General features: G+C 43.2%; 1 protein-coding gene across 5 annotated transcripts in view; it reads left to right on the top strand.

The window, feature by feature from the left end:
• Positions 1 to 19,188: 19,188 nt before the first annotated feature.
• TBC1D22B (TBC1 domain family member 22B) overlaps positions 19,189 to 22,655 on the top strand; it is a gene marked incomplete at both ends in the record, with an annotated part of 66,172 nt that continues 62,705 nt past the window's right edge. For all 5 annotated transcript variants that reach the window (XM_084228246.1, XM_084228242.1, XM_084228245.1 and 2 more), the window contains one exon: positions 19,189 to 19,244. In XM_084228246.1, the coding sequence (XP_084084372.1) occupies positions 19,189 to 19,244 (56 nt within the window). The remainder of the gene's footprint in view (positions 19,245 to 22,655) is intronic.

The raw sequence follows: 22,655 nt of genomic DNA, 5'->3' as shown, positions 1-22,655 counted from the left end.
TATAGAGAAAAGTTTCTGGGAAGTGAAGTTGCTGTGCTTTTGGATTTTTTCTAACCTCTTCCAGACCATTACTCCTCTTCAAACCATGCATCAGCCTTTAAAAAAAAATTGTTATTTATATTTGCATAGAAGAACTGGGGTGTAAGCCAGAGTTATGGGGGAGGGGTGAGAGGAGTCATCAGAGACAGAGTAGGGAGCGGAACAGATATACTGAAATATACTGCTGAAGGGAGCAGTGGGTGAGACAGGAGAGGTCTGTTGCACCTTATGTGGGTTTGCTCCCTGACTGGGGATTGAACTCAAGCCCCAACGGTGATAGTGCTGAGACTTAACCCCTAGGCCATCAGGGCAGTTTGTAACTTTTTAAAAAAAGATTTATTAATTTATGCATACAAGAGCTGGGGTACAGGCCAGAGATGGGGGCGGCGGTGAGAGGATTCACCAGAGACAGAGTGGGGAGCAGAACAGGCAGATTGACTGAAGCACACTGCTGAGGGGAGCAGTGGGCGAGTCAGGAGAGACTCTGCTGCGCCTTGTGGGTTGCTCCCTGGCTGGCTGGGGATTGAACTTGTGCTGCAGAGGCTGCAGATTGCTTCATAGTATGGTGCTTAACCCCTTGTGCCACCAGAGCAGGCAGAAGGACCGAAGTATACTGCTGAGGAGAGCAGCGGGCAGCAGGAGGGGTCTGCGTGCCTTGTGGGACCCTCCTCCGGTGGCCAGGGAGCAGCCCGGGATCGAACCGGCGCTGCAGAGGCTGCGGGCAGCTTCGCAACCCAATGCTCAACCGCTGCGCCACCTGGGAGGCCCAGCTTAATGTTGTTTGTGATGAAGAATTTACACAGGGCACATACAGGATGATTTGTCACTGCTCATGATTATTGGGGGCCATTCCCAGAAGTCTTATTCATTCACTCATATGTCTGCCTGTTGGGGGCCTCTAATCATCTCCATATTGGCCTTTCCATGTGATCTCTTTATATGGGCTCCTTTACAGCCTGCTGACTGGATCTTCCCACAGTGAATGTCCCCCACAAAGTGAGAAAGACCAGTGAAAGTGTGTAATTTGAGATGAAGAGGTTAATAGGAGGGGAAACGGAATAATTTCCAATTCCCAACCTCAGAATCCGACAGTATGGCTTCTACTGCAATCTAGTCTTTTCCTTTTTTTTTTTTTTTTTTAAGTTGAGGTATAATTGACATATGTTAGTTTCTGGTGTACACCATAATGATTCCTATATTTGTAAGCACTATAAAAAGATCACCATAATAAATTTAGTTAGTGTCTGTCACCATATATAGTCACAGTTTTTTTTTTAAAGATTTATTTATGTATGCAAATAAGAACTGGGGTACAGGCCAGAGGTGTCAGGGGTGAGAGAATTCACCAGAGACAGAGTGGAGAATAGAACAGGCTGATTGACTGAAATACACTGCTAAGGGGAGCAGTGGGTGAGTCAGGAGAGGTCTGCTGTGCCATGAGGGTCACCTCCCTGCCTGGGGATCGAACTCATGCTGCAGTGGCTGCGGATAGCTTCATAGTGCTGTGCTTAAACCCTTGTGCCACCAGGGAGGCCCAGTCACGGAAGATTTTTTTTCTTGTGAAAAGGACTTTGAAGCTCTATTCTCTTAGCAACTTTCAAATATGCAATACTTAGTATTATTTACTAGAGTGCTCTTTACTCTAGACACTAAACTGTGCAATTACATCCCCAAGATGCACTCTGTCCTTCTGAGTCACCAAGACTGGTCTATATTCAAGGGGAGGGGAATTGGAGCCTACTTTTGTGGTCAGTGTTAAAGAATGTGCCAAGGTACAGGGCACTCTGGTTATCCTAGTGGTCAGGCTCCAAGTTTCCACATTTGCCAGGTTGCCCAAGGAAGCAATAATGATCATAACAAGGAAATATTCACCAATGAACTGACATTCTCCACCTCCCTGCTCTGCCTTCCCCACATTCCTCTCAGCTGAAACTAAAGGCTCTCTGTGCACACTAAACCCATCAAATCAAAGTCTTTATTGGTCTGCCTCTCTCTGGTAGCCGAATGTAAATAATGGACAACGTAAGGCAAAGCATTAGCAAAGCAAAATGGCAAGTCAAACAGAAGAAGCAGGATCTCACACAACCTTTTAAAAGGAGGTAGGAAAACTGCTCAAGTCACGTGCATACCTACTAACGAACACAGATCTGACATAGTGAGACAAGTTAATGACCGGAAAAGAGAAAATCGATAAGAATGTAACAGGTACTTAAATAAGAATGGTTTGAGGATGACTAAACTGTTTCATATTTACACTCTGGGGTGTTACGTGATTGTCAAAATAAATGTCTGTAGCAAAACACAAAATCAATGAATCTAAGCGATGTAATAGTGAAAATACCAAAGGAAACATACAGTTAAAACAACTATAGACACACAAACACGTGCACAAACACACAATTTTAGGACTACATGTAGCTACATGAGGACTATAAAACTGTATAGGAAAACCACATAAGGAAAGTAAAGGAACCAAAAAAAAAAAAAATTTACAAGAAAGTAAAGGAGAAGCCTCCCCGGTGGCACAGCGGTTGAGCGCTGGGTTGCGAATCTGCCCGCAGCCTCTGTAGCATAGGTTCGATCCCCGGCCACCAGGCGAGGGTCCCACATGGCGCGCAGACCTCTCCTGCCGCCCACTGCTCCCCTCAGCAGTGTATTTCGTCAGTCTGCCTGTTCTGCTCCCCGCTCTGACTCTGGTGAATTCTCTCACCCTCCTGTGCTTCTGACTGTACCCAGTGCTTATATAAATAAATAAATAAATAAATAAATAAACAAACAAACAAACAAACAAACAAACAAATAAATAAATAAATCTTTAAAAAAAAAAGAAAGTAAAGGAATGATGAATTTAGGATTCTGGATGATTATCACCTGACCTAGGCAAGGTAGATAATATAGTCAGATTTGAATTACTGACAAATTCCTTATTTTATTTTGTTGAAGGGTTGGAGGGAATCTATAAAATTATTTTTTTTAATATTTATTCATGCATACAAGAACTGGGGTATAGGCCAGAGGTGCAAGGGGTGAGAGGATTCACCAGAGACAGAGTGGGGAACAGAACAGGCAGACTGACTGAAATACACTGCTGAGGGGAACAGCGGGCGAGACAGGAGAGGTCTGCTGTGCCATGTGGGTAGCTCCCTGGCTGGCCAGGGATCGAACTCATGCTGCAGTGGCTGCGGACAGCTTCACAATGCTATGCTTAATCCCTTGCACCACCAGGGAGGCCCCAAATTATTAAAACTATTATTTTAAAGGTAAAAGAAAGCCATGTGAAATGGCTCACACAAAGGATTATGATCAATCTAATTTTGAGCAGATGAAGTAAAATTAAAATACTAAAATAAAGCAAGAATAATAACAGCCTTTACCTTATAAAGTTTCTGTGAGATTAAATGTGGCAATATATTTAGTACACTCACTTGCTGTGTGCCTGGAACACAGCAAGCACTGTACTATGTAAAGATATTTGCTGTTTTTATTTTTATTTCATGCCAAGGGGCAACTATGTATTAAGCAGCAGGCACCACTAGCTTCCTTCCTCTTTTTTTACAAACTACTTAGTTCAAGATGGTAATGAACATAGATACAGGCAAAATATTTGCTTTCCAAGATATTTGTTTGCATCAAGGGTGTGCATGGGACATAGTTCTAGCAAATAGCATGTAAGCAGAAGTCATTGGAGAGCTCTAGGAAGACTTGCTTTTCCTGATAGATGAGGTAATGTGACTGGCACCAACGCTACATTCTCTTAATTTTAATGTGGTGTGCTGGAGCCTCAGCAGCTATTTTGTTACTATGAGACAACAGGCATGAAGACGGAAGCTTATATGTTGACAATGTCAATGCCAAGAGTCTTTTGCATTTTACTGATTATTCTGTAAAAGCTGAATATTCTTATAAGCTGAATATTCTTATAAGTGTTGATATATGCTTTTAAAATCTCTTTAAACATTCTGAGACCTCTAAGGTTAGGGGGTGGGGAGAGGGACAAGGAGATGTCTACAAGGGATGGTGGTGGGGAAATATTTTTTTTAAAAGCCTAAGAATTTAAAAAAAAAAAAGAATTATTCCAGATGACTGGGAAGAATTTCTAGGAAGATCTAGTAGGAAAAAAATAGAAAAAACATAATCTTAGCCTTGAGAGTGGTCCTTTGAATTAAATTCATTTAACCAAAAGAAAAAAAATATTAAATCTATGTTTAAGTAAGCCTAAAAAAGTATCTTGATAAGTAGAAAATAAAAATTCAAAGTGAGAAAACATTGAGCATAATTTAATTAATAGTATTTTTCTCTCCATGGTACCTAAAACAATTGTGTATCTTGAAGCTGATGGCATCTTAGATTATTATGGTAAGAACTTCATAGTTTTCTAACAGGGTGGTCCCCAAGAAAAGGGGAAGTTCCAGATTCCCAAAGGAGGGTAGAGCTGAGCAGGGAGAGGAGAAGCAGCAGAGGAGACTGGGGAAGGGAGGAAGCAGGATGGAGCCAGAAAGAGATCTGGAGGAGGCGCATGGAGCAGAGAGACATGTGAAGAAGCTGCGCTTGCCTTTTGGTGGTGGACTGGGTGACACAGATGTGGATGAGAGAACCGTGGAGAGGTGGCAATGGCAGCTTTTATCTTGGTTTTGATTTTGTTCTTTTCTTCCCAAACTTGTTTGGCTATTTCTGACCCTTTTCTATGGGTCTCTGCGGGAAGGTACTTTAGAATCATGGCAAGCTTTCGGGCCTTTCTCTGGGCCAATCCCATTTAGGTGGACTTTTACCCACAAGGGGACGGGTAACTTTGGGTGCTTGGCTTAGAAACTATATTCTTTGTCTTTTCTGTATTGTTTACTAATTGCATTAAAGTTCCTTTCCATTAAGGGTCTTATATATTTTGTCTTGATGCAGTGGATGGCAGAACCTTTTTACAGTGGGCAGGTTTGGGGGTTCTGGGGTCCCACTCCCTGCCCTGTAAGTTTCATTTTCTTTCTATGATCCCAGTAGAAAGTGTTGCTATCAGCTTCTTTCTGCTGGATCTCTTGCATCATTGCATCAGGGAAGGAAACTAACCATGACATTATGCATACTGTAAGACTTTTACAGCCTACGGCACCTCTGTCAGCTAAGAGTACATTTGGCTGCAGGGAACAGAGGCTCCTCCAACAACAGGTTAAACAGAGATTTATCTTCTTTCCCAGAGCAAAAGGTCTGGCAGTGGCAGCCCAGCATTTGGGTACTGGCCTCTGAGAACATCTCGATGACTAAGAAAAGGTAGAATAGAAAACTGGGGTTTTGGTTTTGTTTTAACCCTGTAAGTATGTTTGACTATTTCCCCCCTCAACTATTGTATTCAGTTATCTATTGCTCTGTAACAAATTAGCTCAAACCTTAGAAGCTTATGAGATAACATTTATTATCTCATAGTTACTGTGAGTCAGGAATCTGGGAGTGACTTAGCTGGAAGGTTCTGGCTCAGAGTGTCACATAAGGTTACAGTCACTGTGGACCTGGGGAGGCTATGCGCCAGGAGCAACGCCTTGACTACACTTACTCACACAGTTGTGGGCAGAAAGCCTCAATGTTTTGGTGACTGCTAGCAGAGACTTTGTTTCCTCACCTCCTGGATCTGTCTAAATGTTGCCCGAGTGTCCTCACAAGATGGCAGCTGACTCCCCTCAGTACAAGTAGAGAGAGAGAGAAAGGAAGGGCGTGAGGGAGGGGGCAACAAAAAGAGAGCGAGAGCACAATAACAAAATGGAAGCTGCATTTTTAAAAAAGATTATTTATGCATACAAGAGCTGGGGTGCAGGCCAGAGGTGTGGGGTGTGACAGGATTCATCAAAAACAGAGTGGGGAGCAGAACAGGTGGATTGACTGAAATACACTGCTGAGGGGAGTGGCGGGTACAAACAAGAGAAGTCTGCTGCGCCACGTGGGTCAACTCCCTGGCCTGGGATCGAACTCAGGTCACAGTGGCTGGTGATAGCTCGATAGTGCTGTGTCTTTAACCCCTGTACCTCCAGGGAGGACTGGAAGCTGCATTTTTTAAAAAAGATTTATTTATTTATTTATACAAGCACTGGGTACAGTCAGAAGTGTGGGAGGGTTGAGAGAATTCACCAGAGCCAGAGCCGGGAACAGAACAGGCAGACCGACGAAATACACTGCTGAGGGGAGTAGCGGGTGCGGCAAGAGAGGTCTGTTGCACCATGTGGGACCCTCGCTGGTGGCCGGGGATCGAACCAGCGCTGCAGAGGCTGCGGGCAGCTTTGCAGCCCAGCGCTCAACTGCTGTGCCACCAGGGGAGGCTTTGGAAGCTGCATTTTTATAACTTTTATAAACTAGCCTCAGGAATGACATTCATCATTTCAGCTGCATTTGATTGGTCACACACATAAAGGGAATTTTGGGGAGGAGGCTTCACAAGGGTGTAAATCACCAGGAGGTAGGGTTATTGAGGGCCAACTTGGAGGCCAGCTACCACAATTATGTATATATGTATATGTTTGTGTGTACTTTGAAAACATGAAGTTAATTTCAAACAAGAAAATAATTACAAAAGCACTAGATTAAAAACAAAACACCAGATGGTTGTTATTAATTCAGTTCCACCAAAAATACATTGCACACCTATATGAGCATATAGTTGCCATCATTTGCTATTACTTTAAAATTCTTTCCTATTTTCATTTATTCTTTCCATTTAACCTATGTGAAGAGTCTTATTTAAACTTTTGCCTCTTATTTATTGAGCACATCTATGGTTGCATATTTTGAAAGTATTTTTAGTCAATTTTATTGCTCATTTTACAAGTTATTTAAGTTCTTTACCTACTACATTCTTGTATTAGGATGCTAGTAATTTCCCCCCCAGTTAGTGTGAGTTCCTTATATAGTAAATATATTATTTTTTGCCAAGAAAAAAAAAAAAGGAAAGAGCAGAAGTGGCTGTCTTGGAGATGGAGAGTACTGAGTTGCTGAGTTGTGGGAAGCAAGCAAGAACTCCCAAGGGATGTCTGGGTACTGTACCTGGGGAGTAACTGGACCCCACTTACAAGGAACTGTCCCTGAACCAAACCTGTGTTAGGCCCCTCTGGGTCCTCTTTTGGTTTGTGCCCCAAGCTTGAGTTCTATCCTTGGTCTAGTTCTAGCAAGAATCCTGAGTTGAGTGAAATCCTCCACTCCTGATTACCTTAAGCAGGATGTTTTGATGTTTCTTTGTAGTAATCTTTTATTCACTGACCTCCACCCTGCTACTTAGCTACAAATTTCCACTTGTTCTTCTATGTGGCATCCGGCCTGGTTTCTCTCCCCAACTATGAGGCCTACATTGCTGTCTTGAATAACGTCTTCCTTACAGTCTTTAACAAGTGTTATGAATAATTTTTTCTCTAACTACTGCCCCCACCCATAATCAGGATAGATACTTGCAATTCATGGGGGGGGGGGGAGAGGGTGAAGGTGGCTCAGAGCAAGAGCTAGTAGGCTTCAAGATTTCCATTCCAAGTCCAGGGCTCGGGGACTTCCATGATGCTGTCCCACATGGCGTCACCATGGTGGCCACTGGTAAGAGGCTGGCCCTGCACCAGCAAGTTTCTCTGCTACGTTCTACACCTGGATTCTGCAGTGTCCCTGAGAGCCAGAGGAGCCCCCATGATGAGAGATTGGATTTTCTTCTAGCACGGCAATATCAGAGCAATTTAACTAGATTTTCAAACATGGAAATAGATATTTTGTGTCTATATGAGCTCGAGTTCTTTTTTTTTAAGATTTATTTATTTATTTGTTTGTTTATTTGTTTGTTTGTTTGTTTATACAAGCACTGGGTACAGTCAGAAGCGCAGGAGGGTGAGAGAATTCACCAGAGCCAGAGCAGGGAGCAGAGCAGGCAGACGGACGAAACACACTGCTAAGGGGAGCAGTAGGCGCGGCAGGAGAGGTCTATTGCACCATGTGGGACCCTCGCCAGTGATGGAACCGGCTCTGCAGAGGCTGCGGGCAGCTTCGCAGCCCAGCGCTCAACGGCTGTGCCGCTGGGGAGGCCTGCGCTTGATTTCGTAGAGACACAGCTACATTTTCTTGTAAAATGTCCACTAACTTCACAAATAAAAACTACTGAGATAACTTAGGATCTCTTATTCCCTTTTCCTTGGCTTCATTTATCACAGTATGATTGTGCACCACAGCTGGACACTCCAATACAAGAAATGGCTTTTATTATTTTATCTTTTTAAAATAACATAAAAGTCTGACTCAGCCCTCTTCCCCAAGGAAATAGAGAGAAATTCTCTCAACCCATTATTTTCCTTATTCCCCCTTCCCCCTCCTAGCCCTCTCCCCCCATTTCTTGCTGGAGTTGCATAGGACTTCCAAGTTCAACCAATCTTGGAATCTCAGGAAAGGGCTCTGGACTTCAGACCAGTGTGGTCATCGTGAGAGCTCATTGAGGCCCCTGCTCACAGCCCTGAAACTAGAGAACACAGTCTTCAGCCCAGTCAGTGCAGCCAACGCATGGTCACACACCCTGTCACTCCAGGCCCACGGTGGGCAGAACCAAGCATCTCTCCATTTCCTGAAGGAAATGGATAGCAGAGGAATCCCACTGCTATCAGAGTTAGAAACCATTCTTTTCCCCCTCAACTTTTGGAATTCACACCCCGTACACACCCATGTAATCTAGATCTCTGCCATGGGACATGGAGATTTCCCCAAACAAAAGTCTCCTAAGCCTTCGTGGAGAAAGCCATGGGCAGTGCTCTAAAACACACAAAGAGAAGATGCCCATCATGCTTTCATGGCAAATCAACCGACAAGCAGGGAAACCAGTCCCAAATCTTGAGTGAGTTATTCTGTATCCTGACAATAAATCACACTGCTGTATATAAAATCCTCATCATCTCACTCTGGTCCAACTTTCTTTTCTTTTTTTTTTTTTTAAGATTTGTTTATTTATGCTTACAAGAACTGGGGCACAGACCAGAGGTGCGGGGGGTGAGGGGATTCACCAGAGACAGAGTGGGGAGCAGAACAGGCGGGCTGACAAAATACACTGCTGAGGGGAGCAGCGGGTGAGACAGGAGAGATCTGCTGCGCCATGTGGGTAGCTCCCTGGCGGGATGGAACTCATGCTGCAGAGGCTGCGGATAGCTTCATAGCGCTGTGCTTAATCCCTTGTGCCACCAGGGAGGCCCTGGTCCAACTTTCTAACACATTTCTTCTCTTCTCACTTCTTCAAGCATATTTTCTTCCCACGTCCACCTTCATTACCCCTTCTCTTCCCTCAAGGTCATCTGAATCCTCAAAAAAGGGTCAGGTATGCATTTGTATTCTCTTGGCCTTTCTTTTGTCATCATAGCTGATTTCCACAGCTCTTCACACCAGCATCTCCAGCAGGAGTATCCCAATAAGCTCTCTTCTACTTTAATAGGAAGGAAACCATTTTTCAGAAGTCTTCTCCTAGCTCGTTGGTCAGGGCTGGGACACATGGCCACCCACAGCTGCAGAGAGGCTGGGGAGGCTGGACAGGATTGCCATAACTGGTTTAGACACATCATTATTATTTATGTCCAGACCAGGAACATAGCTGCCCTACTCTTCCAAAAAATGAATCCTCTTAACAAGAAAGAAGGAAGGATGCGGCTAATGAAATATATCACAGAGCTCTTGTTCTATTAAGTATCCTTTTTTCTCCATTAACATGGCAGAAACTACAATGATTCCATGATTTTCCCTTTCTTTCAAAGAAACAGAATTTTTATATATACACATCATTGACCAAAGTCAGGTTTACCTTTCCTAGTCTCCCTTGCAGCTGTGTGTGGCCATGTGACCAAATTTCTAAAATATATTGAAAGGGGAACAAACGACTGTGTCCACCAGGTATTAATAAGATCATGTTTTCCCCTTCCCTTATTCCTCTGTTTGAAATATGGATGTGGTGAGGACACGTCTTGGGCCAAATGGCAAGGACATGATGGAGCACAGAAAGAAGAGGCCGAGGCCCCAAAGATTTTACAGTACAGAGCTGCCACTCCAGCTCGGGCTTCTACATGAAGACACTGGAACGGTGCATCAGGTTCAAAGCACTATTATTTTGCAGCTACACTTATATTCTAATAAATATAACTGCCGCCAATCCTCTGCCTGTAAACATGGTAATGTCTTTCCCTCTTCAAATAATCTTCCCTTTACCCTTATTTCTCTCTAATTTGCATTCAGTCTTTCTAGATATTCAAGCAAGATGTTGAGCAAGTGATGTGGAACCAAGTATAAGTATTCTTAGCCATTGTTTTGTCATTTTGTGTGTAACTGCTATTTTAGAATTTCAGGTCTTGCTCTCCCGGGAAAAGACTGCATTCCAGAGTTCGACCCCCACCCCACTCTGGTCTTATCTCAGTCGGCTAGCCACAGCCGAGCTGAGCAATTCAGGCCACTAATAGGGTGAAACTAGCCATAAAATAGAGCTGCATCTTGATGTGACCAATCAGCTCAAAAACTGAAACTGTGCACCCACCGTTGTTAGGAAATGCACCAATGAATGTTTGCCAACATGATTTAATTTTTAGAGATCTGCTTGTAACCCTATATAAGATCCCTGTTCCCTTTGTTCAGGGCTCCCGACCTCCACCGTTACATCGGTGTGTGTCATGGGCCCGGACTCTAGCCCGTAATGAACTCCTTTATGTTCTTGCAGCAGCTGTCTGTGTGTCCTTGGGAGCTGCACTGGTCGACGCTGGGCACAACAAGTGACACATCCTGACCCTTATCTAACTAAAGCAGAAAAGACCGCACTCCTAGACTTGCGAGGGGGCTGAAGAACCACATGTATGAGCTACCTGTTGCCACACAGTGCCACATGTACCACCACAAAACCTCACTACCAATAACAGAGAATAGTATTTAGTTCACAAGTCTGTGGGGATCCACTTATCTGGGCCTGGGCTGACCTCAACGTGGACTCATGGGAGAGTCTGAGTTAACTGTTGGTTGGCTAGACAGTCCTGTTCATTTTGGCTGAGCTCCTACTTACGTCAACCGAGGGATGATCTAGGATGGCCTCAGCTGGGACAACTTAGGGAGGCTTGGCCTAGTGCCACATCTCTCTCATCAACACCAGACTAGCCTAGGCCTGTTCTAATGGCAATGGCATCAGAACTCTCAGTGGACAGCCCTGAGAGTGTTGGAGTCTGAATGTTTGTGCCGCCCCGCCCAAATTCAAATGTTGAGAATTTAATGCCCAACTTGACAGCATCGGAAGGTGGGCCCTATGGGAAGTGACTAGGTCATAGAGTAGAACCCTTATAAATGAGTGTCATGACCTTATAAAAAGATACCCCAGAGAAATACCCTGTTCCCACTACCACAAGAGGAGGCTGCAAGAAGTTGGCAGCTTACAGCCCAAGAGGGCTTTTGCCAAGACCCAATCACACTATCACACTGGCAACCTGATCTTGGATCTCCAGCCTCTCAAACTGTGAGAAATAAATTTCTGTGGTTTATAAGCACCCAGCTGGTGGTATTTTGTCATAGCAACCCAAAAGGCCTAAGACACAGAGCAAGTGCAACCACACAAGTGCTTTTCAAGCCTCTGTGTAATGTTTGCTAACATCCATTGACCAAAGCAAGTCACAAGGTCAAGTCACTCAGAAGGGAAAGGTCTGACAAGGTAATGTGGATGCTGCCAGAGGTGAAGCATTGGAGCCTCTAAGGCAATCAGCCTGCTGTACCATGCACAGGGATTTTACACAGGGTGGGTGCCAGCATCACACCACAGAGCTGGGCCACGGATGATACTATTCAATCACCAAAGATACTGAGAGATCTTCTAGTACCAGACCCTGGGTTTGCTGCCCCAACTGGCACTGCCCACCTATGGAATGGATTCCTTTCTGCTTCTGCTCCTTTCTATCACAAATTCCAACTGATTCAAAATCTGAGCTTGGCAGACTGTATCAGAAACATGCACATGACTTATTTCACAAAGCAGCATGGCATAGTGAGTAGCTGGGATCTTCAGCTTCAACACTGTGAGGTGGGCTCTGCTGCAGTTTCATAGAATGGAAATTTCTTCATATGTGGGAAAGAGGCTTGTATCACTGGCAGCAAAAAATCCAAACAGACTCACAAGAATGAGGAGAAATAAAAGGAGGAAGAAGGGAGAGAGAAGGAGGAGGAGGGAAAGAGGAGGAGAAGGAATATTCTAGCTTCTTACTCTCTTCAGTTCTGGAAAGAGTCCTCCTAGCTCACCTGTCTTTGTACTTCTCTTCCATTTCACTTCTTCAATTATCAGTTATTACCACTATGATGCAAAATCCAGTGGTTTACAACCACAAACATCCATTTTTCTCCCTCTTACTTCAGGCTGCTGGGTTTGGTTCAGGGTTCACTTTGGGTTTTGTGTGCTCCAGGGGTCCCTTATCCTCCTGGAATCAGCAGCGCCCTCCCCAGGGTCCCACCTTCTCATGGTAAAAGTGTTATAGGACAGGGAGAGGGGCAGCCCAAACCCCGCAAACCTGCCTATTCTAAATGGGTTCTGCCATCCGCTGCATCAACAGAAAACATAGGAGACTTTAAGGGGAAGGAACTTTAATAAAACTAGGAAACAATACAGGTAAGGCAGAGTCTAGTTTCTAAATGAAGCACCCAAAGTTACCCGTCCCCTCGTGGGTAAAAGTCCATCCAAATGGGACTGGCCCAGAGCAAGGCCCCAAAGCCTGCCACAAGTCTAAAGCATCTTCCAGTGGGGACCCACAGAAAAGGGCCAGAAACAACCAGACAAGCCCGGAAGGAAAAGAGCAAAATCAACATCAAGATAAAAGCTGCCATTGTCACCTCCCCACGGGTCTCACCCACATCTGTGTCACCCAGTCCACGACCAAAAGACAAGCACAGTTTCTTTACGTGTCTCTAGGCTCCATGCGCCTCCTCCAGGTCTCCTTCTGGCTCCATCCTGCTCCTTCCTTCCTCAGTCTCTTCTGCAGCTTCTTCTCTCCCTGCTCAGTTCCACCCTCCCTTGGGTGGGGCAGGGAACCTCCCCCTTTCCTGGGGACCACCCTGTTGTAAAAGGAGTGCAAGGGCCTCCCTGGAGGCTCAAGGGGTGAAGTCTCAGCACTATGAAGCTATAGGAAGCCACTGCAGCAGGAGTTTGATCCCCACCTGGCACAGCAGACCTCTCCTGTCTCACCCGCTGCTCCCCTCAGCAGTGTATTTCAGTCTGCCTGTTCTGCTCCCCACTCTGTCTCTGGTGAATCCTCTCACCCTACATACCTGGCCTGTACCCCAGTTCTTATATGCATAAATAAATAAATAGTAAAGAAATAAAATAAAATAGTAGAGGGTAGTGGAGGTCATTTAATGGTTGGATATGTGACTAAAGTCACAGGCAAATTACAATGCAAAGCTGGTCATGTCGTGCTCCCCATTAAAGTTTCAATGAATGTCTCATTGCCTAGAGGAAAAGGGAACACAATCCTTAGATATCATTAGAAGTCTTTCATGCTAGGACCCTTCTCGAAAATCTCAGATCACTGCACCCCATTCTTTATACTCTTTGTTCTTACCACATAATGCTTATGTTTTATTTTAGTTTTGGATTCTCCCAGAAGTTGATCCTGAGTGCAAGTACATTTGTTTTATATATACTTTTGTGTGTGAGGGATTTTTAGCATCCCATGAAAAAAACCTAAACAGTTGATAAACTATAGTTTGAAAGTGACTGCACTAGAGAAAATTTTGCACATGATAATGGGTAAAAGAATGTTGACTGAGCACTATTCAAAATAAAAATAATTGGAGACAAGTGAGGAAGAGTCACATCATGAAACAGTGTATTGCACTTAAGAAGAATAAATGAAAACTCCATGCATCAACAGAATGCTGAGTGGAAAAAGCCAGTTGCTGAAGCATATGTCCAGTGTGATGCTATTTATAAAGTTTCAAAACATGGAAAACATGTTTATGGATATGCACATATGTAGTGAGAGTCTACAACATGCATGAGATGCTAACACAGACCCAGGATCCTGGTAGCCACTGCAAAGAGGGAGGGGGGAACAAGAGCCAGAAAGGGCAGAGAGGAGACTTGAATTGTATCTTAAGGGTTATTTGTTTCTTAGTCTTATTCTTATATATCCTTTACTGTTTATTGCAGGGGTTGGCAAACTACCCATGAATCACATCTAGTGTGCTTTGTTTGTATGGCCTGTGAGCTAAGCGTGATTTTTACATTTTTTTTGTGTTTGCTTTGGCAGCACATATACTAAAAAGAGAAGGATACAGAGCTAAGAATAATTTCTACATTTTAAATTGTTTTTAAAAGACAGAATGATCTTTCATAACCTGTAAAAATAACATAAAATTCAAATTTTTGTGTCCACAATTAAAATTGTATAGGAATACAGTCATGCTAGTTTATTTTCATACTGTCTACACTTTCATGTCACAGCGGCACAGTCAAATAGTTACAACAGAGTTCAAGCAGACCCCAACGCTGAAAATATTTACAATCTGGCCCTTTATAGAAAAGTTTTCCCATATTAAAATGGTAGCATTAAAGAAAAAAATTCCAGAAATAAAAAGATGTATAATTGTGCCATCTGACAAAATTTGCTTAATATTTCCATGTTTTCTTCCAGTGTTGGACAAAACCCATCAGGCAAAGATATTTACATTCTGCCTTTTTCCCTGCTGTACAACATTTCATAGACTTCTTTGATGTGCTGTGTGCATTCAAATTTGCACATTTTAATAGCACAGCATGATTCAAGTTTACAAACCACACATCAAAATTTGTATAACTAACTCCTCATGTTTAAATCTTTATATTCTCTTCACTTTCCCCCTATTTATTTTTGGTTTAAAAGGCAAAGGACATCCCTATACACATAGTTTTCTCTCTTCCCTCTCCTCACTTTGATTTGTTTTCTCGAAAACAAATTCCCAGGAAAGAAATTCCTAGTCTTCTCTCCACCCCACCCCCCCAAACTGACCATGCTATCTTCCTTTTTACTCCAGTAGCCTCTTGCTTCTTTAGTCTTTCTGCTTATCCCTTGGCTTTCTCTAACACATCTAACCTCTCTCATTTGGCTCTTCCTAGGGCTGTTAGGTACTGAAAACACTGTCTTGCTCTTAGATCCCTGCCTGACCTCACCACCCCTTTGGTGGCCAGACATTCTCCTGCGCATTCTGAGGGTTGCTTCTTGTTCTAAATTTCTTAACCTTCCCCTCCTCACAGGGTTGATTGCACTCCCTTGCTGCAATTCAAGTCTGCCAGTGATGCCTTTGTATGCAAGTCCAAAGGCTTTTTCTTGATTTTTATCTTTCCCAAGGAGCTCCTGCTCTGAAATGACCTGCCTACGCCTTCATACTGTCTCTTTCTTTTCCTGCCCTTCTCTAATCTGAACTTATCTCTTCCATAGAATTTTTCCTAAGGACTGAGTTCTGCCTACCTCTTTTGAGTCCATATTTCATCCATGCACAGCTCATTCCCCTAACTCAAATTTGCCCCAATCTAAGTTGTTTTACTCTCCTTTGAATGAAGATGAAATTAAGGAGGGAAGAGTGAAAACTCACTAACTGACAATATGGCAAGTCTCCACTTAAAGTTTCAAAATAACCAAGCCCTTGAGATAAATTCAAGAATCACAGAGTATACTATGCTAGTAACAAGATTTATAAGGATGGATTCATAGGTCAGCAGCATCCATGTGACCTGGAAACTTGTTTGGAATGCAGAATCACAGGCTAGCGCTTTTGAACTAGACTTATTGTATTAGAATCTAGTTTGTTTTGTTTAAAGATTTATTTATTTATGCATACAAGAGCTGGGGTACAGACCAGAGATTGTGGGAGGTGAGAGGATTCATCAGAGACAGAGTGGGGAACAGAACAGGCAGACTGTATGAAATACACTGCTGAGGGAAGCAGCGGGTGAGGCAGGAGAGGTCTGCTTCGCCATGTGGGTTGTTCGCTGGCTGCCCAGGGATCGCCATGTGGGTTGCTCTCTGCTGCAGAGGCTGCAGATTGCTTCATAGCATGGTGCTTACCCTCTTGTGCCACCAGGGAGGCCCTAGAATCTAGTTTTTAATGCGGTTTCCAAGTGATTCACATGTACACTAAAGTATGAGAAGCACTGCTAGTGGACCAATGAGTGCCTTGAGTTCCTCCATCTAAAGTGCTCTAAGGCTCCCACAGGAATCTCAAACCAATGATTTTTGTCCCTAGTTGGGTGACCTGGCCAGCACAGCTATTGCCCCTGTGATGGAAAAGGTTGATTTGCCTGAGCTCCTGGCTAGGTGGGCAGGTTCTGTCCCTCATCATTCTAGGTATAGGTACATCCCTCTGAAGCTGCAAAAAGGTTTCAAGAGAACAATCTTTCCTAAGAGGGGAAGACTGTTCTTCAACCAAGTGCATAGGCAGGGTCATAGGTTTCTGGATGAAGTGGAGATATCCTACTAGAGATTAGGAAACATGGCGTCTATAATCTTTTCCAACAACAACAAAAAATATGTATAAATAACATACAACCGAGAGAAAAGAATGGTCTGTATTCTACATTCTCTCACTTGGTAAATACACCAAGCCCTATTCTAAATGTGGAGGATCCAGCAGAGACCAAAACAGACAAAATCCTGGCCTTAGTGGACTTAACATTTTAAGGATGGAGATGGACAACAAACAAATACATCACATGGCAGGTAGTGATAGTGCTTTAAAGAATAATAGAGTGGTGGAGTCTACCGTTTAAGATGGTTGGTCAGGGAAGGCCTCCCCAAGGTAAAGACATTTGGGAATATACTTGAATGAAATAAGAGAGCAGGTCTTCTAGATACTTGAGAAAAGAGAATTCTAAGCAGAGGAAATAGCTAATGTAGCAAAAAAGTGAATAAGGGTGGAGCAGATTAACCAAGGAAGAGAGTAAAATGTGATGAGGCTGGAGACCTGAGTAGAAGCAAATCATGTGGTCTGTAGGAGCCCAGACTTTATGCCAAGTGTGATGGGTTACCATGTGGGGAATAAACTCTAAGGGGGCAAGAGTGGAAGTGAGGAAGCCTAGTAGGAGGCTGTTGTATGAATGTGGTTGGTTTAGATTTGAGTGGTCACGGTGGTGCTGGTGAGAAAGAATAATAGGGTTTCTCTGGTCTGAACAATGCTAACAGCAACCCCTGGGAATTTAGCATTTCATAAACCATTAAGAAGGAGAAACATTTAGACACATTTCCAGGCACACAAATTATACTCTGCTTTCCACATGGTGAAATGTCAAGTCAATAGGGAGCAACTCCTGGAACATTTCTAAAGTGATATGAGAAGGTTGGGAAATGGCAGGTGACTTGCTACTAGTACAAGTGTAAGGCAACTCACATGGAGGAGACAGTTCAGATAATACCTTTAAGATAATGAACTCTGAACTACTGGTTGCCACCAAGGGATGGGCTCTAGAAGTCGCTGGTGATTATTCATTCAAGACATTTGCCCTTATGAAGTCCAAAATGCCAGCAAAAGTGCTGGCTATCCAGAATAAAGATAAAACATCAGCTTCAACAAAACCTCAGGAAACCCTTCTTGGTGCTCAATGTGCAGTGCTGGTCACTTTGGCTGAAGAAAAGAAGAACCAAGAAGCCAAAAGAAGAAAGGCAGCTAAAATGATGAAAAGGATAGAGGGATTTTTGTTTGATAGATTAAATGCCCATAAAGGTGACTTAGTCAAGATAAGATGAAAGCCTACAAAAGCACAAAAGATTCAAAGAAAGTAAAAATAGCCACTTTCATACAACTGCATGATCATGAAATTAGGGGACAAAAGAAGCTTGAAGATGGGGGCAATGTCTATGTAGGAAGAGGTCATTGGAGGGCACGTTAAAGAAGGTCGTTCTTTAAATGGGGGTCCTTAACTATTCTTCAATACAGGGAAAGAAATGTGGTAGCAGTAAACAGGAGGAGGAGTGGGGACAACCAGTGTAACTCGTTCTTTGTTGGGACAAAAATTATTCTTGAGGTGTTTGAAATGCTTGAGTCCCCTCCCTGCCCCTACCTCCTCTGCCCACCCTCGCCACCCCCCTAACCCCCCAGTCGTTGTGGTATACAACCAGGGCAACTCAAAATAAGCAAAGCACACCAAGACATTCAAAGAGCTCAAAAAATGCTAACATTAAATTTCATTCTTAATCTAAATCAGACTGAAAGTAAATTCAAGGGTGAAAGGTTTATAATAAATGAATAAGGGACACTAAGGATGTTTGGGGATACAATCCTCAATTTCTGAAACTCATGCCGTGGTTACATACTTTGTCCTTGCAAGAATCTTACCCGGTAGCTTGAATAGGATGGATAAATAAAATTTCCTTAACACTGTCACCATCAGCGTTCTTACTGTCAGAACAACAGTTACTGGTCGACACTTGAGATAAGAGTATTTAATTTTCGCCCACAGCACAAGTCCTATTATAGTTTTCAATTAACAGAGAACAGGGAGACTCAGCAACTAACCGTCACTCAAGTGTTGAACTGTTAGCAACCCTGGGCTATCGGATCCATGTTGATCTTGCTTCACAAATTTTTAAAGTCGGGGTCCAAAAAGAACGGGGAAGGCGAAAGGATAGTACTAGTGTCACTGAGTTGGAAGAGGTTAAAAATGGGCCCTTATTTTTAAGTCAAAGATTTGTGTATACGAATCCATGTGCACCCTCTTTCCAAAAATATACTAGATTCAGGAACCCGACACCCGCCTCCGTCCCCCACCCTGCCCCTCGCCCATCGCCCCCAAAGAAAACAGTACCCGCTCCTTCCAACAGGTCCCTTTTTTTTTTCACCTGCCTCTCTCCCCTCCCGGGAGTAGGAACTTTCAGCCCCGCCTCTGCGATCGCCCAAGCTCCGCCTTACCGGTCTACCTGTGTGCCCTGCCCCTGACGTGACCGTTCGGCTTCAGCGGCCTGCAGGATTCTGGCTCCTGATTGGTCCGTCCAACCACAGCCTGCGCAGCCCGCCAATGGCAGCGACGCTGGGTCGGGGGGTGCCCACATCCAAGATGGCGTCCCCAGGAGCTGGGAGCGGGTGACCAGCGGCGGGGAAGCGGCCTGGGTTGGCCCTCCGATTGCCGGGTCCTGGGGGCATCTCTCCAGGTACCCCCTGGCCCGCCTACAAGGCCTTCTCCAGGCCAGAGCAATGGCCTCCGAGAACAGCAAGCAGTTTTGGAAGAGGAGTGCCAAGCTGCCGGGGAGGTGAGCCCAGGACTCAGAGGAAGGGGGGACTGGACCAAACCCTCCTAGATCCGGAGCCCTAAATCCCGCGGGCCTGGGGCACCGCGGATCCCGGAAGACTGGTTTCGGGAGCCTGGTCCGGGAAAGCTGGGGCTGGCCTGCGGCGGCAGTGCTGCTGTCAGGCGCAGGAGAAGGCTCCGAGCTGTGGGAATGGCTGGGTGTGGGAGCAGACCCGCGCCTGGGGGCGGAGGGCTCTGGAAGGGCTGCCCTCCGCCGGCAAGTGGCCGGGCTTGGGACAGTGAAGCTGGGTGTGTAGGCAGTATCGGTCGGAGGGCCATTCCCAGAGCTGTTTCTCACTTTAAATAGATGTCCCTTTTGGGGGAATCTCCATCACGCACAGGTGGTGGTTTGCACGAGGATAACCCCCTTTCCTTGCACCCGCAGCTCCGCACTTAAGAATCTCTAGCTGACTTCCCAGAAGGTTCTGATGGGAACTTGGGGCCGTCTGCGAGGAGATATTCTCAAGCTCGACATTACTTTGTCTTGAGTTGACCCTTTTTCATTAGGAGTTATTACAGGGTGATCCAAGACTCGAGGTTATTTCTTTAGCGTTTTCTAAGGATTTGTACAACTCCTAGTGACTTCTTCCATCTTGCGTTGTAATGTTCTTGTGCAAATGCACTAAACTCTTTCATTCTTTAGTTGTTTAATTGGAGAGCAGATCTTCTAATGCACTTTTTTTTTTTCCCTTTTTGGTGTTTGTGGAGATGCTTAGCAATTGTACATCCATCAGTCTGCTGTTAATTTACAATTTCATTTGTTTTGGGCAGGGTCCTGAGAAGAAGGAATGTGTGTTTCAGTTCTGAATTTAAGACTTCCAGCCACAGTTTATTTGGTGATGAAATTCATGCTTGTGCCTCATATGTTATCTTTCCTAATCCTTATGGGTCTTTTCCTTCTGGAATAACCCTTTGAACCTGTGGGGGGGGGGGGTGTGTGGAGAGAGAGAGAGAGAGAGAGACAGAGAGAGAGAGAGAGAGGGAGGGAGCGAACACCGGCAAAATGAGGGTCAGTAGTGACTGTAACAATCTGATTTTATTTAGAATTCTATGCATATGTAGAATAGACTGAGAATCAGCTCTTAATAATATAGTATTAAAATAATGGGAGGGAATGCAGAGATAGCTTCAGATTAAAGTGCTGTAGAATTATAGTATTAATATTAATGTTAAAGACTTATGTTTTTAGATAAGCACCACTTCCTGCCAACTGATTTCTTTTCCTTCCTGGCCTTACGAACTCTCCAGTCTCACTAACTGCTTTTCTCTGGGGTTTTCCATAGTGAGATCATTACATTTTGACATCCTAAGGTTGCAATCAGAGTCAGTGGAAACATTGTTAAATCAGGAAGCTGTAGGAGATGGAGAGATGGCATGGTCTACTGACTGATGGTTATTAACTATCTTTTGTTTTCTCAATTTCCTCTATTGAACTATAGGAACAGTCAACTTTTTTTAAAGTACTACCTTTGGGAGATAGGAAGAGGAGGGGGTCTTTTCAGTTTCTTCTAGATTTTTCATTTTGATGAATATAGAGTGATAAAACATTTGAGTTCAGAAAGGCGGGTTGTCATTTAGGCTCTCTTACTTGTGTGACTAAGGATAAATTATTTACTTTGTCTCTCCAGGTCTCAGTTTGCTTATCTGTGAAATGAGGATAAAAATACTTTGCTCAGGGTTGCTGTAGGACTAAATTAATTATCATACTTATAAAGAACCTAGGATAGTGTTTATAACACTAAATATTAGTTTATTATTAGTATTACTATTATTATTAGAGCAAGTAAACATTTAAAAGAATGTTTTTTTGGTCCTTACCCCAGTATTAGATACCCATTTTCATTGTTTGTCTTAAGGTGTTAAAATGTTACTGCAATTCGTAATAGTTTCTTGTTGAAGAGAAATACTGTTTATCCCTGTGCTTTGAGCAGGAAAGCCCCATTTTTATGGGAAAAAAATAAAGTTATTTTAAAGAGAAAGTGCTATGATTTAAGGAAAATGTTGGGACACTTTCTCAAGAACAGAATTTATTGCATTTGTATTTTTTCAGTCTCAGTGAAGAAAAACTTTCGCCTGGGTGGGTAAACAAATGACACAGATGACTGTGTGTAGGCCCATGGTAACAGAGAAGTGAAACTAGTTTATTGTCTTTTACAAATTGAAAGGTAAAAATTCAGAGCCATGGCAGATTACTTTCAGTTTCTTTGATCATTATCCAGCAAGCTTAATGACAACAGATAAGCAACATTTTATTTAGTACAATAGCCTAAGTTCTAAATAAGTTAATTTTTAAAAAAAATAACAGCTTTACTGAGATATAAGTCATACATCATTAAAATTTACCCTTTTAAAGTGTACATTATAGTGGTATTAAGTACATTCATTTATCATATAGGTGGTTTTATGCAACTTCACTATTTTCATCACCCCCAAAAGAAACCTCATATCCACTAGTGCTCACTCTCCAACAGTGCATCCCACTCCCCAACAATACAACCACTAATTTTTTTTTATTCTATGGATTACCTATTCTGGATAGTAAATATAATTGGAATAATGTGATGTGAGGCTTTTGTGACTGACTTTTATTAAGCATAATGTTTTCAAGGCTCATCCATGTTGTAGAATGTATAAATATTTTGTTCCTTTTTGTGGCTAAATAATATTTCTTTGTGTGGATATGCTTCATTTTTGTTTACTCATAAGTTGATAGACTCTTTTGGTTTTGTTTTATTACTTTTTGGCTGTTGTGACTAATGCTGCCTATAAAACATACATGCACAGGTTTTTGTATGGATATATGTTTTCCATTCTTTTGATTATATGTGGGAGTAGAATTGCTGGGTCATATGGTAACTTGATAGAATTAAACATCTGTTTAACTTCCCTCAGTTATTCATAAGAGCCCTGTGTACTTAATAATAAATCACTGGCCCTTGTGTGAATGCCTAGGAAGATAGGAGGCAGTATGTACCCTTGTGGTTGAAAAATGCAGGCTTTGAGAAACTTACAACTTGTAGATAAATAAGTTTTGGAACTCTAATGCACAGCATAGTGATTATATAGTCAACAGCACTATATTATAAACTTCAAAGTTGCTGAGAGACTAGATCTTAATTGTTCTCACCACAAGAAAGAAACGATAATTATATGACTTGATAAAGTCTTTAGCTAATGCTATGGTAGTTATTATATTGCAATATATAAGTCTATGAAGCCAACACATTTATACCTTAAAAGTTATTCAATGTTTTATGTCAGTGTTACCTCCCAAACAAATAAAAAACACAGGTCTAACTACTTAGGTTCAAATCCCAGCTCTGTCATTTCTAACTGTATGACCTTGTACAAGTTACCTAACCTCTCTGTGCCT

Source organism: Talpa europaea (genome assembly GCF_964194135.1).
Source record: "Talpa europaea genome assembly, chromosome: 2".
NCBI classification, from domain to species: domain Eukaryota; kingdom Metazoa; phylum Chordata; class Mammalia; order Eulipotyphla; family Talpidae; genus Talpa; species Talpa europaea.
The sequence above is the reverse complement of the archived record's forward strand: the minus strand, read 5'-3'. Positions and strand labels throughout refer to the sequence as shown.